General features: G+C 38.5%; 1 protein-coding gene across 1 annotated transcript in view; it reads left to right on the top strand.

The window, feature by feature from the left end:
* TENM2 (teneurin transmembrane protein 2) overlaps positions 1-16460 on the top strand; it is a 640368-nt gene that overhangs the window by 497065 nt on the left and 126843 nt on the right. Inside the window, exon 7 of the mRNA XM_050905122.1 lies at positions 8810-8932. Coding sequence (XP_050761079.1) covers positions 8810-8932 — 123 coding nt within the window. The remainder of the gene's footprint in view (positions 1-8809; positions 8933-16460) is intronic.

Here is a 16460-nt window from a genome sequence, read left to right as displayed (position 1 = left end):
TCCTTACAAAGAGTGCAGAAGCAAAGATAAGGGTCTGCCTCTGTTTCCCTCGGCTTACATCCCAGAAAGTGAGGTGCTGAAATTCAAGTTTTACTGTGACTGTGTTCATAGGATGACTCTTGGATTAGAGAAGCACAGAGCTGTATTCTCTGTGCAGCTGTGAGAAGGCTAGCAGAAATGGTAGCCTGGTCTTTATTACATTCATTGTTTCATAAACTTACTGAGTAATCAGTCCTCAGGGCTTTCCTCATGTAGTCAGAAAATACACTCTGTCTCTCTCTTTAGAAAGTTACAAGAAGTTGTTGTTGTTCTTTTAAGTAAAACTATTGAAGAGCTTAGGCACAGTTAACAAGACTTGTAGATGGGTAACATATAGAATCTTGTATGTGGGCAACAAGATCAGCTTAATTCAATTGATGGAGAAGTGGGAAAAAACGTGTTACAAGATATAAAAATATGCAGCAGTGCCATTGTAGTTAATGGAATTCTCCATTTTCACATTGTAAACTAAAAAAAAAGTGACTATGAGAAGTGAGAGGTCTTGTTCAATGTTATGTGTAGGATAAATAAGACGGAAAAATGGTTCTTTATTGTGCTCTCTAGCCGTAATACAGGCAAACCTATTGTTTTAATGAAAATACTGTGATCTGTTAATTCTTAAAGTTGTGTATTTTGATAATGCTTTAAACAGAGTTCCCAAATGAACTTTTAATTTAAATTTAAGAAAATGTATGACCTTGAAAGTAAGCTACCTATTTGTTGTTGAGCTTCAATGGTCACAGTCAATAAGCAGTACTTTTTGCATACATTCTACAACAGTAATATTAAATTTAGATCAAGTGATCTATTTTTGAAATACTACTTTGACTTTTGCTGCAAACAGTTGAATGCTCACAAGTAGAGGAGACAATATGATCAGGAGTACATCTAAATGTTTTACATGAGGTCTGTAGGATTCTTCGTCATTAACTACAACACCAGTTCCTAAATTCCCGAAGTACTGGTAGTCCAGAGAATTTTTTTTTACCTGATTTTTAATTTCTGGTATCAAATGTAAAAGTTAAATTCTTGTCTCCTGTGTCCCTGAGATCTCCAACAAGATATTTTGAAAATATGTCTCTTATAATCATAACTGACTCTGCTTTGCTATGAATTAAATAGAGTATTTACTATTGTGCTAGTGAATAACTACACTAGGTTGAGAAACCTGCACAAACTTTGTGGCATGTCAGCAGTTGCCATTTTATATACCACATTCTCAGCCTATTTAGATGTACTGAAGCTTATGCCCTAGGGTACCTGAAAGTCATACTGCTTCTAAGAAATGCCTTATGGCATTAAAAAAATCAAGAGTTTGCCTGTGATGCGTTGATCTAAACATTCCTTAGATTGTCTGGGCTGGTGGATAGGTAGGGACGTGCTGTGGTACAGTGTAGGGGATAAAAATGCATCAAACACTTCAAGAAACATTGGGACTAGTGGATACACCAAGGAGTGTTGTATACGTGTAGGAGCAGCTGTGTTGGGTCAGATAAAAGTCAAATAATCCATTAGCTTATCTCCAGCATCCAAAAGTGGTTGTCTTATAAGAATGGGCAAATTATATCTGTACTTTTTGCTACTGATCTTCCAACCTCTGGTTCTTCTAGGCCTTTTCTGAGATGAAGGAAAGTGGCATAACAGTATTCCTTTCTTTGTTCGCTCTCCCCATAATGATTCAATGTTTGACTGACTTGAAATTTTCAGGGAACTTTATCATCTAGCCCAAAATTTCCCTTCAGTTTGATAATAGTCAGCTCAGAGCTCATTATTTTATATGTGGAGTTAAGATTACTCCTCTCCAGCGTATGTTATTTTGTCTTAACTGGGTTTGAATTTTGTCTGCCATTTTATGGCCCAGTCGCTCGATTGCATTATGTCATTATGCAGTTCTCAGTCAGCCCTCTTCTTGAATAATGCAGTATCAGCAGCAGACTGTGCCACCACCCTGCATGGCCTGTTTTCCATTTGGAATTCTATCATATCACATAGGATAGGTTTGGATTTTTTTAAATACTGCTTTAAACTTTCCTGTAGATAATATATCAAAAATGGCAGCCATCCACCCAGCGAGCCATGTGGCTTTTGTTTTGCTTTTAGAAAAAGGCCTGAGAATGTGATGAATTTTTGTGAGATCTCTTGGATACCCTCAGGAGGACTCTGGCATCCTTGTCACAGTCACACTAGGTATTCAAGGAAGAATAGAAAGTTCTGGCAGTTAGTCCTGAATTTTAGGAGAGACATCACTGTTTCTCTGGCAAGGAAAGGTGCTACTTGTTCACATTATTTATTTACGACTGCTTCCTTTTAAGTAACAAAGACTCATATTCTTTGGTAATGATTTTCCAAGCACTTTAATATATGTTAAACTGGAGGAATCGCATATTAGAACTTCCTGGAGACACTGTCCCTTTCATGTAACAGAATATGAAAGGGCATTAGTATAATTGTGTGTCCAGGTCCTTGGATGCAGCAGCTTTCTTTGAGACAACTGCCTCAGCCGTCGTTTAATACAAGGAGTCATATATTCCATTCTAGCTGCATACTGACAGTGCTTGTATTCCTCCTGCTGCAAATGCAGCTGAAGGCTGGCCAACAAAATTATCAAGCAAAGGATGGTGTCAGCCTCTGTAAAACATCTATGACCTACTGAAATCTGACTTTGTCAGGTATATTTGTTGCCAAGTCCAAATTCTGTGGGAAAGGACTTTACTGATTGTCCACAATGATGAGATACCTTGTACTTAAATAACGCTTGCAGAATTGCCCATCCGACAAAGCCTAGTTGTCCTCTGTGTTCAGTTTCTGTTAATAGTAAGACATGTTAGCAAAACATGGATCTCAACTGAAATTTAGTTCAGCGAATTCTGATTGTGTGTGTGTGTTTGTGAACTGTCTCGTAACCTCTTCAGATGTGAGAGGAGCTAGAGAAGGCTTCTTTCTTTTCTTTTTATAGCTACCCAATAATCCGTGTTCCTCAGATAGAGACCTGAAAGCACTAGTTAGAATGCAGTGTAGTGTTTTCAGGCACCATGCAAATTTTTCCCATGCAGTTCCTCCATTGCTCTTTTCTGACTTTCAGACCCCTGCTATTCCTGTCTCGAGCATCTCTTGAGGAGAGGTTGTCAGTTGTGATGAATTGTGCATTCATTTTGTAATGGGGGCAAGTCATCACTAGGGAATAAGCATAACACACTCATTTCACTTGTGACTTGGGTTGAACTTGAACCTATTTCTCCAGAGGAATAGTAGTAGAACATTAAACTACTATGTTTCTAGTCTTTTAAGTAACTGTTATTTTATGAATAATAATTGAGATCAGTAACATCAGTTTCTGGTATTCCTGGAGTTCTGTTGCATGATCAAGAAGTAGTAACTAGTAAAGAACCACGAGTCTGAGCTGAATAACATTTAATACAAAGCAAGCATGTAATAATATTTAATTATTTTTCAATTTTTTGGAATACATTATTCAAGTTATCTGGGTTACCCATCTATATGCACCCAGAAGTGTAAAACATTAAACTTCTTTTGCTTCATACAAATGTTGTGGTGAGTTAAAGCAATATACAGACCATATGACATAAAAAATAGATGTGCAGATAGTTCTTTGAATATATATACTATGAAATTACATGCTGCTAGGATTTATTAGGTACCTTTTGTTTCATCATGTCTGTGATTCATTAGGCCTGATTTGGAAATGACATTGATGTTGCTCAAGACTAAGTATACTGGAATAACAAGAGTTACATCATTGTTCATCTCATGAGTGGATGGAAAGGAAACTTCTAGTGTTTCCACTGCCCTATAATACAATAGCCGGCATATAGCAAATGTGCTTTTAGTGTTTATTTGCTAATATTGTTCATGATATAATGGACCAATTGCTTTTTCACATGAAAAGAGGCTGACCTGCTACAATTAAACATAATATGACTAGATATATCCTGACAAAGTAAGATCATAGTTTGATGGGTTCATTTTGGATGACAATAATTTAGGGTTTAGTAAGCATGACAACTTGGAAAACTAATATATGGAAACATTCTGAATTCTGTTTACTTTTATAATCTTCCCATCTTTTTGAGTTGCTTAGGGAATACTGAATTTTCTAACAAGCAAGCGGTGCAGATCTTCCAGACCTCAACTGGGAAGATGCAGTAGGAATGGGGAAAATGGTGGATCGTTGATCTGCGTATTTCTCCCTTTAAGAAGGAATACCATAGAGTAAAGGGATAAGTGCAAAACCTGAGTCTGCCCCGCCTATTGGCGGACACTGAGTTGTACTACAGGGAGATCTCTAGCACATGAAGACACCAGAGGTCTCATTTTAAAAATACACGGTCAAGTGTGACAGGAGAGCACAAAGGGAAGACAGAGAGCTTTCTGAGCTTGGAAACCATTGTCCATTAGACTAAATTCTGAATGGAGTGAGCATTGGGTTTATGGCCAGAATGAGAGAAGACTGAATGAAAGAGGAATACGGGGACACTACTGAGTCTTAGAGAACATTCAAGAAAGTTTTGCATGTAAGTTTTGTCATTTTTCTGTGGATTTGTATACCTTTGGGGATTTCTTAAAATAATATGTGATTCACTCTAGCAACCTCTATCTTATGTAAGTCTTAGACTGATCCTTGACAGCTCTACCACCTGGAGTGATGAACTAGTTCTCTGCTTTTGTTCTTGATGGGCATGCAGGTTTAATTTCCAGGTGCTTTTGCTCTGTGTGTATGTGTGTGTTGCTGGGGTGGGAGTGAGAGGTTGATTATTACTTTTTACCTAAACCTCAAAGGTTTTACTTCAAAATTTATTATTTCTGTATTCTCATTTTTAGATAATGTAAATACGCAATTCACTATTCTGAGTTACTAGATGTTAGTGTTTGTCATGGTTTAACCCCAGCCAGTAACTAAGCACCACGCAGCTGCTCACCCCTCTCCCCTCCCAGTGGGATGGGGAGGAGGGTTGGGGAAAAAAAGTAAAACTCGTGGGTTCAGATAAGAGCAGTTTAATAACTAAAGTAAAATAAAATATAATACCAACTAATAATAAAAATGTACTAATAATAGTAATGAAAAGGAATATAAGAAAAAAAGAGAGAAATAAAACCCAAGAAAAGACAAGTGATGCACAATGCAATTGCTCACCACGCGCTGACCGATGCCCCAGCAGCGATCCACCCCTCCCAGCCAACTCCCCCCAGTTTATATACTGGGCATGACCTTCCATGGTATGGAATATGCCTTTGGCTAGTTCAGGTCAGCTGCCCCGGCTCTGCTCCCTGCCAGCTTCTTGCACACCTGCTTGCTGGCAGAGCATGGGAAACTGAAAAAGTCCTTAAGTGAGGATAAGCGCTACTTAGCAACAACTAAAACATCAGTGTGTTATCAACAGTATTCTCACACTAAATCCAAAACACTGTACCAGCTACTAGTGGCCTAGTGTACCAGCTACTGTGGCCAGTACTGTAATATCTGATGAAAGTGTGTTGTTGGGGAAGAAGGCAAAGCCACAACATCACAGATTATTTAGTTGTAGTTTAAAAAAAAAACAAAAAACAAAAAAAACAAAAAAAACCACAACCCCACAATAGAAAAAATAGGAAACAGGCACAAATTCACTAGCCCAGATTTCTCTTCTGACACATGCACTCAACTTCTGAGTAGATCCCCATATTTCTAATTAAATGGGCTTCTACTTATTCCTTTGCTGGAGGCATTTTTGTTTGATTAACAGAACAAAAGGTTAATCATATAAATTTGCTATCTCATGGCATTCTGAAGCAGGAGAGAATAGGTAGCTCCTTGTTCTCCCTGCTCGGCTGCCAGTCAGGTTTGCTATATGCAGTGCAAACACGGAGCTTTCCCCTCAGGCCCCTGTGACATACTTTTCTCGACGTATTCTTGGTAGAAGGTGAATGTTCCTCATGTTTGTGACTTCAGCTGTCTTAGTGGAAGTTTGTAGATCATGTAATGGATACGTGAGCTGTGCAGGAGATTGTAATCTTTTCTCTGTCTCTGTAAGGGACTATAGCAGACATGCAAATCCCTGCCCCGTTAGGAAGGAGCTCTAATTGCTCCTACCTAATGTGCATCTATGATTAAAACACATAGCAATGGAGTTATTAATGAAATCATGGCGTACTTGGAAGCAGATGGATCAAAGGTTTTCTCAATACCAGTGTTAACAAGTTCTTTTATAATTCCTTGTCTGAATTTACCTGGTAATTATAAGTTAGCAACTATAATTCTTTTGGACAGACTGTTAGTTACGAATTCCTTATCTCTTTGTTGTAAAGAATGGTTCACACTAGAAGCAGCAGGCTTTCATCTCTGCAAGTGACCTACATTTATGGTTATGCTTGCAATAAAATAGAAAAAAATTGCAACTTCGAATAGACACACAGAGAGTATAAACCACAAAAGTCTAATTCTCCTCTATGACTTGTTTTCATTTCAGGGCTCTGAAATTAAATTCACTTAATCTATATGCACTCTTTGCTTACGGGGGTGGTCCAGCTGAACTCTGTCTTTGGAGCCCTGGTGTGCGTGCATCACGTGGGAATTGCTGACAGCACAAACACGCCACAAGCTGCTCTGCTACCTGGCGTCCCCCGACCCTCTCACGTCTACAGCACAGATGATGTCTCTCACTCGATGGGGAGAGTCTATATAAGCTAGCGACTTGTTTGTTGTTTGAGCTTTATGAATAATTTTTCAGTTTCATTGCGATACTGAAAAGAAAATTAGTTGCTTGAGATTAGACTGAAAAGCCTCTTAAAATGTTTGTTTTGCCAAAACAAAAAAGTTGTAATTGAATAAAACATTTGATCCGACATAAAATTTTTTTATAGTTTCCAGGAATTCTTAAACATTCCTTATAAATAAATTTTGAGTAGTTTCTTGGCAAAACATCCTTTTCAGGTTCATACTTGGTATTTTTTAAAATACCAGATGCTTTAATGTATTCTCAATTTTTTTTTTCCTAATAGAAAAAAATTTTGCAAATTCAGCATGAATGCAAAATCTGGGAACTGCCCTCTTCACACAAAATGTCTCCTGATTTTAGTCACTATTCTTAGACGTCTGCTTGGTCCATAGGTATGCCTAGGGGAACATGATGTTATGAAAGCTGTCTTGCTTCTCAGCAGCTTTTGTCAAAAATATGGAGGTTAAACTCTACATAGATCGTGTGCTGAGAGATTTCCAGGAGTTGGGATAGATGGATTCTGGGCGTGGGGGGTGCTTTGTTTTGTTTTCTTGGGTTTTAGGAGTATGTATATGAATTGGTCACATATAAATGGATTCCCTGTATTCAGAGATGATCTGAGTGATGTCTCAAGCACTCTAGATTGCAGTTCCTGTGATAAGTCTTTTGCCTTACCTATCCCTAACGTTTCATCGCTGAACACTTAGCTGTGTGGCCACTGCTGGTCCATTTGTGACCACACCAGCTGTTCTACAATTGCTTGTAATTGGATGCAAAATATCTGCTAATCTTATGTGGCTCTGACACTGCAGAAGTGACCAGTTACAGGGGTGCCCATAATCATATGTATTTTCTGCCTCTAAACCGACAGTGAATCCCCTCAAACACCATTTTAGTATATAACTGACAATGCTGTTCTCTGTGGTATGTAGGTTTACATACATCCTATCTAAACAGGAAGAGTGCTGATAGTGGACATAAAGAAAGTGAATAAAAACAGCTTTGTGGGCTTTTCTATCCCTCACCACTCCTCTATATTGGGAGGATGCCATAGGGATAATACGATGAAAGTATGGAGATGTATTCAGGTAGCTTCTGTTTATACAAGGTGAAGATGCACATAAATCCACAGCTGAATGATTCAGACCTGTCAAGTCTCATGCATTATGCACAGGACTCACTCAATTAGCCCCTACCACAGTGCCTGTAAGTCGTGCACTTGCGAAGGTGGTGCCATGGCCTTTCTCCCACTCCATATCTTACGTGTCAGGCGCAGCTGCGTGGCCTCTGCCGTACCTGCGGGCCACGCGAGCCCGCCTCCGCCTTAGGGATGGCCAGAGAGGCCGCGGTGCTGTGCTGCCACCAGAAAGCTCTGCTAACAGGCAAACCTTCCCTGGCTGGGACTGCTCGTGGCTCTTCGGTGTGTGGCCCAGGCGGCCGAGTTTCATGCGCTGGATTAGAAAAAATTGCGAGGTCAAAGGATTGACAAAGATCAGGGTTTGTCGGGAAAGTTTAATCTACAAAATGAAGACAGAGGCTGTTAAATCTGTTGATTTAAATAAGTTGTAATAAACACAAAATAATTGCATTACAATGTCATTAGTATACATAGGACTAAAGCTAATTTTATAATCAACGTATAAATTACCACGTATAATTTAAACTCTGAGCTAGTATTTGCAGTAGTGCTTTGTTTCCAAGAATGTATCCCCCTGTAATGTGTGAATCAGAAAGGTAGCGCACGATGCCAAAGTCTGAACAAAATGCTTACCTCTCTGTTTTGATACACTGGATTGTAAGCATTTTTCCTTTTGTGTTTCAGTAATTTAGAAGATCTGATAACTGAACAAAAATAAGACAGATTTATGTGAGTCCTCAGGGCTTTCTTTTGGGGTTTTTTTGGTTGCCTTTTTTTTAGCATATTAACGTTCCTCCGAGACAAGTTGCTTTACTGTCTTTTCCAAAAGATGCTTAATTGAAATTAGCTGCAGTCTCTCCTCCAACATTTTTGTCTGTGCGCGGCGTATTTATTTTTCACGACTTTGTGTCTCTGGCAGCGATGCACCTCCTGGGGCTGAACTGGCAGCTCCAGCCCGCGGACGGACACACCTTCAACAACGGGATGAGGCCGGGCTTGCCGGGCGCGGAGGACGTGGCGACGGCGCCATCTGGAGGCAGAGGTGAGGCTGCGGCGCCAGGCTCTCGGCGCTTCACAGGTTCAGCTCTCTCGCAGTTCTTAACACGTATGCTCACACCGAGATGTAGGCAAAATCTTTTTTTAAGGCTGTGTTTAGCATTGCTGGTGTTTTCTGCATTCTGCTGCTGGTAGTTGTTTGCTGGTTCGCTGCCCAGGTACGGCTGTTCTTACTCTGTCCCTCTATGCGTTAGTGCATAAAACCATGTAATTTCTGGAACCTCATCTACTAATGAAGATGTGCTCCCTCAGACAATAATGAAGAAATGCTCGGTCAAAAAATGTACGTTTTACTGGTTATATGTCCTGTTTCCAGGTATAGCTTAGAGATCTCAAAGAAAGAGGAAAAAGCTTGACTTAGCAGAAGTACGTTGTACTGCTTCAGAGAAGTCAAGAACTTTGTCTTCCCTGTTTTTCCTTCTTTCTCAGATGTAGTTCTAATAGAAAATATCGAGGACAGCAGAATTTGACCCATAGTAAATAATCTGTCCTGTGATATTAATATGAGCAATGTAGGCAACAAATGGATTCTTTTTCTCCTACAGAAAAACTGTGTTCCAGTGGAGGATGACAGAGACAGGGCAATGAGAAGAATGAGGGAAAATCTAGAAACAGAAATACTTTCTTAAACTGAGAAAGCGTATATTAAAAATACAGAGAAATTACATGTCATGAAAAGGATTTTAGTAATTTAAATTGAATGCTTTTTACTGGTGGGGTGCAGGTGTTTTCTTTGCTACATCGCGATAAGGCTTTCCCTGGTTATTACAAAAATTATGATAAGAAGACAGAACAGAACGTTTCAATTAGTCAAAGCACCTCACAGGCCTTAGTGTACCGTGAAGGTGGGATGGGATGACTGAAACGGAAGAGAAGTAAGAGCACTTGCTATTGGTCAACAGAAGAGTTTTGTTCAGAGCTGAGCATCGTCTTGCTCTCAGGACCTGTGGCTCGTGTTAAACTTGCTGATCGCCAAAGCAAGTGTTAGAAACAAATGCTAACACAGGATACTTGCATTGGATGTATTGGAAAAAAATCTGTTAAAATAGAGCTGGGAAAGGAAGCTGAGTTGTTCTTTGGTGTGCCCAATCATTTCATGGATTTGCTTCTGTTTTCAATAAATGATGCTGCTGCACCTCACATGCTTCTTCATGTTTTCCATGGAGGGACTAATTTTGGGTTCCTCCTTTTCATGAAATCCTACATCCTAGTGGTGGCAAAAAACTGTAGATTTTCAGACAGCTGTTTGTTGGCTTAGCTTTCATCTCTGACTGACTGTAGGTCAAACTGGACAAACAGCACATCCCTAAGTACAAGGCAGAATGTTTATATTACTGCTGAACTTCTTCCAGATTGTGCACAGGTGAGAGACCCTATGGTTTTAGGCAGGAACCTGAAGAGCTCAGGTCTGCAATTATGGTCACTTAGCAGACAACTGCAGTGTTTAACACGTTTCCAAATTCCCTCCCCTGCAGCTTTTTGTTGCCATCTCTGTGCAAATATAGGGCAGCAGGACTGTTGAATTGGAATGTGCTCATCTGCCTGGGGCACTTCAGTGCAAATTCTGGCAGTTTATCCCAGCCCCACTCTAATTAGCTTTGCACATTTGAAGAGGCTGAGATGCCGGCTGTTTTGGGAGTGGTAACCTCCTGTAGAGGAGACAAGGAGACAGAACTGCTAGTTATGCCCTAAATTGCTGCGGTTAGCTTTCCTCAGAGCATGTTGGAAAAGTTTACTTGTTCTTCTGACATTTTGTAGAAGGTTGCTGAAATGTTGATAATCTGCGGGAAGCAGGGAGAACAATATTTAGGCAAGTAATCTTCCACAGTGGAATAATATGAATGACAGGTTTGGATGAACACAAGGAATATCTAAGAGACAAATTCGTATAGCAGGGAAAGGTGAAAAGTTTTTCTACCTCACCTTTCCTTTTATTATGTCCAAGTTAATATTGCTATCCCAGCAGTTTTTAGGAAAGCCTCAGACAGCTTTTAACACAACAACCATTTCAGGGCTCAGGGCTCTGGCTGTGGAGAGTGACCTTTCTATAATTGACACAACTCAGGATGAAGCCATTCTTTTCAAAACATGGGTCTCCCAAAGAAACCTTTAACCCCTAGACTGAGAACGGCCACTTAAACGCAAGCTGTGCCTACTCAGCAAGCGAGGCATTTTAAAGTAGAGCAATCTGAAAGGAAAAAAAAAAGCAGATATTTCAATTTGATCTGCTTGTTCCTTCTTAAGAGACTAAATTCTGGTATGAAATAATAAAACTGCAATTTAAGAGGAATGTAAATTACTTTATTACTGCATTTTCGTATCTGAATGAAAACAAAATTCACTATTAAGATAACAGAGTTGCAGGTTTTTTGTAATTACACACTACATCTCGCTAATACTGGGAATGTCTGAAAGGAGTAAGCAAGTGCAATGGGTAGAAAAATCCTCAGTGCTGCTGTAAAACTGCAAGTGAAGTCCACCATGCTCTGACTGTAAAAAAAGCACAAGATGGCTTTTTAGTTTTGCCTTTAGGCTCTGGAAGTTGTGCTGAACTAGGGATTTAGATTAAGAGGCAAAAGTAAAGAAAAATTCCTTTCTTAATACAAATGATAAGGTAGTATCCCTTCATAGTATATAAAAAACCAAAAAGTTGGCACTGCTATGGAATTGTGGAATTGCTATAGGGATGAGATAGATAGTAATGACATTTAAAAAAACTTGCTGAGGGTGAAGCCCATTTGTCTGTTACAGTTGCATAAGGATAATGTTAGAATTTTGATGCAATAAATCTAAATTAGGGGGAAAAGGGGGGGGGGGAAGCATGTTTGGGAATAATTGCTTCTTCACAAAGTGAATTAGATGACCTTATGGGATTTTTCTGTGCCTAGATTCTGTTAATCTATGCCAAAAATATATTCTACATTTAAAATTATATAGTAGGCTAGACACACATTTCCATAAAATACGTGGCTATCTGTGTGCTGTTTCCTTTCTAATTGACAGAATATACTATAAAAGTCAACTTAAATCATTTCAGAGGACACCTAAGATAAACTACCATTTATGTGGAAATATCCAAACTAACGCCAGCTGCAAATCCAAGTAAAGAATGCTTTGGCGTAGAGTTTTTTGACGTATTGTCTTTGGTGTGCTCACAAATTTAGCAGATTTTCTACTAATTCAAAATTGACTTAGTATTTTTTATCTTGATTATTTGCTATAGTAAGGTTCTATAAAGCTAAAAAACACGGTAAGAGATTATGGTCTCTGATCCTAGAAACCCACGTTTTAAAAGACACCAAAGATAATTATGGGCAAGGATTGTGGACCTGAAAGATCACTTCGGTTACCGTAAATATACTGACTAACTGGAAAAGGTAGATTTTAGTTTGTGTTCTGATAGTCATGTAATCCAGTGTTTGTGTCTCTTTGGACCAACCAGCCTGATTCAGGTTCATGCTCAGTTTGAGATATGTCACTAAGTCTACCACAGTGTGTGGATTTTGAAAAGACAATTACAGTTAATTAAATGGTAACGTATTGAAGTGTCATGAAAAATACTTGTTTCCAGTTATCAAAATCAGCTTGTTTCCAGTTATCAAATTTAGCATTGTAAATATAATGGCAATAATGAAATTAAGAAAGTTAAATTTGCTGTTAAATTTGACACCATCTTACTTGCTTGAGATGAGAGAGGGGAAAAAAAGATGACTTCTAATCTAGCAGAAATTTGCCTTGAGTAGATATGGGAAGCTAAACTCAGCAGTCATTGTGAAGCTGTATAGGTTGTCTTCAGCTCTCTCCAAATGATGTTGAGACCTCTGCCAGATGCTGCAGCTCCAAGTCATATTTTGGTTTGCACACAGAAATTATTATTTTCTAATAGTTAAGATATTTTATTAGCAATGCAGCAGACAGGCAATGTTAAAGGAATAACAAAATTATTAAATGGGAAGATTTGCCATCCTTACGTATTGATGAGCTGGGGTTCAGATGCAAATAGAATAGGCCCTGACGTGACTGCCTGAGACACTGGTGCTACCCCCAGCTGTGTTCCTGCTGAAAGCTAATCCTACTCATCAGACAGTATAAGGACTCAGGAACAACTGGAGGCAACTCTTTGTCATGTTGCAAAAGATAAAAAAGATGAAAATCTCGTACCTCATTAACAATGTAAACAACATGAATCTTTTGGTTTCTACTGTTTCCTTTCAGATGCTTTGAAACAGATGATCAAAATGTAATAACAATCGATGTATTTTAAATGTCACTTCTGTTACCTTCATTCAGTTTAATCAAGACATGTCATCGTTTTCCAGGTGGATTAATCTTATTAAGTAGTTATGTATGTGGCTAATGTAATGTAGATCTTAATTAACATGTTAGCAAGCAGAAGTATTAATATGGACACTATGAAGGCTTGCAGATGTGGTCTTCTGAAAACCAGGCTCTAGGGCTGTCTTGGTAAAAGGAAAGTATTTGACTAAGTTCAGTAGAACAGGAGTTTTATTTTTGTGATTGTGTTGATGGTGATAGTATGAGTTGCTGTGTTTAAAGTTAGGTGATGAAGTGTATTATATACCATCAGAGATGATTGTTACATTGATGTAGAAATTCATGCTAGCATGTGTTTGTTCTTTGTGAAATGCGGTGAACTAACATCTTAATTTTATTTCAGTTATAATTTGCTTTTGATTCTGAAAACAATGAATCTTGTGAAGCCATGCCCCCATGAATGTGAAGATGTACCTAAATTTTTAGGTGTATCAGGGTATTAAGGCAAGTTTCTTAATTCCCCCTGCAGGGCCAGATTGTTTCACTGCAGCTGAGCCAGAGCAGTGGTCTTAAGCAGCAGAATTTCTTTCCTTTTGCCACGACAGAAATACGGGATGCTGACCAGAAAACCTGAGATTTTGATTTTGTTTCAGAAGCTGTTTTACTGGGCTCCTGAAAGCTCCTACAAATTCGGAAGCTTCCTTCCTTCTCACTTCACAAAATAGAGCTCATTAGTACCTCAGCATCTTCAGCGTAACTGAAGTTCAAGATGTGTCATAGCAGCTTCTCCAGACAAACTCTCATTTCCTGGCTTTTTACTTTATTGTAGCTGTGGGAATTTGTTTTGCATCAGCAGTCAATCTATTGTATACATTTCAAAAAGAATCTGTTTTCACTTGGGTCCTAGGGCACTTGTGTATTAGTAGTAGGTATTTTGAAGCATAAGTTCATATAGGAAGTGATTAGTGTGGTAATAGTGCATAGCACTGATTTTTCCACTGAAGAAATTTGTATAGAAAAGACATTTTCTACTTTTTTTGTTTGCCTTTCTGAAACAATAAGAAATGTCTGGTCATGTGAGTAGCGAATTTACCTGAGGAAAAAATCAAGCTATCATTGAAAACCATAGTAATTCCCACGCATTCTTTTTTTGGCAAAAAGTCAGTGGAGTGCATTTTTATATGGAATGGTTTCCTTTACACAGCTGTACCATAAATTATTTTGGAATTCTGAGTCATCTGTGAAAATCCCTAACTATATAACAAACAACACCAGAAAAATAAGTTAGATAAAAAGATAAGGAAAGCTATGTCTGCAGCAGTGAAGTATAAGAAATGCAGAGGTAAAGGAAGAGAAGTGAAAGAGAATTCTCTTTAACCAACATTGGTGATATTTATTCCTTGTATTTAATTTGAAATTGTCCAAATTATTGTGGTGGTTCATTATGGATCTGTTGGAATGGTTATTCTGCTAGATATTTTTCAAGAGTGTTATCAAGACACAATTTACAGTCAGCACCGTTATAAAGGCACACAGTCAAAGCACTGGAGTTAATTGCTATTTAAATGTGATGTCCGTAGCGTGACACTGCTGGTGGCCAGATTTCATTTTTATTTTTTAATTTTAACTACAGTATGGGAGAGGAGCCTATAATAAATACTCAAGTACATCTGGTTTCAGTGTAGATACAGTTCTGCCTCCATAGCTGACACTGCTTGACGTCAGTTAAATTAAAGGCTGACTGGGCATGTCCTATCAGCTGCCACCTTGAAACTGACCTCCAGCTCAAAGATGAGGCTTGCTGACAAGTTAGCAGGGGGAGTTTGCATTGCTGTTGTCATGTATTGCCTATTTGATAGCTTCAAAAGCAAATATACTTGAGTGCTAAAACAGTCCTTTCAAATGTATATGCCAAAATAGTAATTCAGCTGGGTAAATAACACAGCAGTTTAAATGAATAAGTGTTATTTAGTTGATAAATATATGTTTGACTGAGTGATTGAAATGGCTCCCCTGGGTAAGATGAAGAAGTATGCTTTTAAAACTCTCTTTTGTAGATGTTTATAGAGAGAAAATCACAGGAAAAAAAAAATCAAGTATCCATGGGGTTATGAGATAAACAGGCGGAACTCTAAATGGTCACCCACAGCAGAGATAATGATGTTGGGATTTATTGGTTCACAATAGTATGAGTTGTTTGGGTTAGTCTTTCTTCCCAGATTTGTCAGTTTGTCACATCTGTAGCTTCGCTTAAATACAGTTGATGTTCTCTGAATGTGATCTGCAGTGGTCCATCAAAATGGAAAAGCTTCTAAAAATAGCTGGAGGGGAGTGAGTCAGGTGGCAAGATGCATTCTCTACATTAGGAGGTGAAGACTGAAGGGAGCTATAAAAAAAAGTTTAAGAGTCTCTAGAGACAGAGTTTATAAGTGGAACTGTTATTTGCAATGCCTTTTTCTGCACTATAAAGCTAGGATGATGTTCTCCTTTTCAAGTTTAAAAAAATAAACTTAAGCCTATTAACTAAGAAAAGAGATTCAATGGTCATATCTACTTTGCATTTCATTTCGGTATTTCTAACTTGGGGAGGAAGGAACATGAAGAGGCCAATGTTGAGACACCTCCTGTAGTATTTTTATGTGACTGCTCTGCATTACTCATCTTCAAGGTGAGGATTTTTAATAGGTCATTGTTAATATTTCTGTTTTACAAGTAGTCATCTGAGAACATCAAGATCATGACCAACTCAGGTGCACTGGCTATGTCAAAGCAAGGAGTAGAACCAAGATACCCTCACTAGTTTTGTGTCTCATACCAACAAGAGTAACTCAGCAGGAATTCATGGGAGTATGATTCGATAATGTATAATCTTTAGAGCTCTGATAGCTTGCTGGACTTATAACTTTATAAGTTGTTAGTTAAACCTGCAAATATAAAACTTATATCTTATTACAACTTTGAGCATTTCTAAATTCTGTTATTTCGGCATTGTAATGTAGAGCCATAAAAACAGGATGTCATGTATTAAATTCTTAAAAGCAAAAATAAGGATCCCTTTCAGCATGCCGGAGGTGAGACAGCAGCTGTTTCTCACAAACGTGGCACAGGCTGAATATAGAGCAGAGGCATGCCATACTACAAAAATACAGACTTGAAAATAAGGGGTCATCCATCTGTTCCATTCTTTGTTGTAGGTTAAGTATATCTTAATCACTTGTGATAGTTGCTCATCTAACCTG

This window comes from Gymnogyps californianus, chromosome 14 (assembly GCF_018139145.2).
Source record: "Gymnogyps californianus isolate 813 chromosome 14, ASM1813914v2, whole genome shotgun sequence".
NCBI lineage: Eukaryota > Metazoa > Chordata > Aves > Accipitriformes > Cathartidae > Gymnogyps > Gymnogyps californianus.
This window is presented reverse-complemented; position numbering and strand designations above follow the sequence as displayed.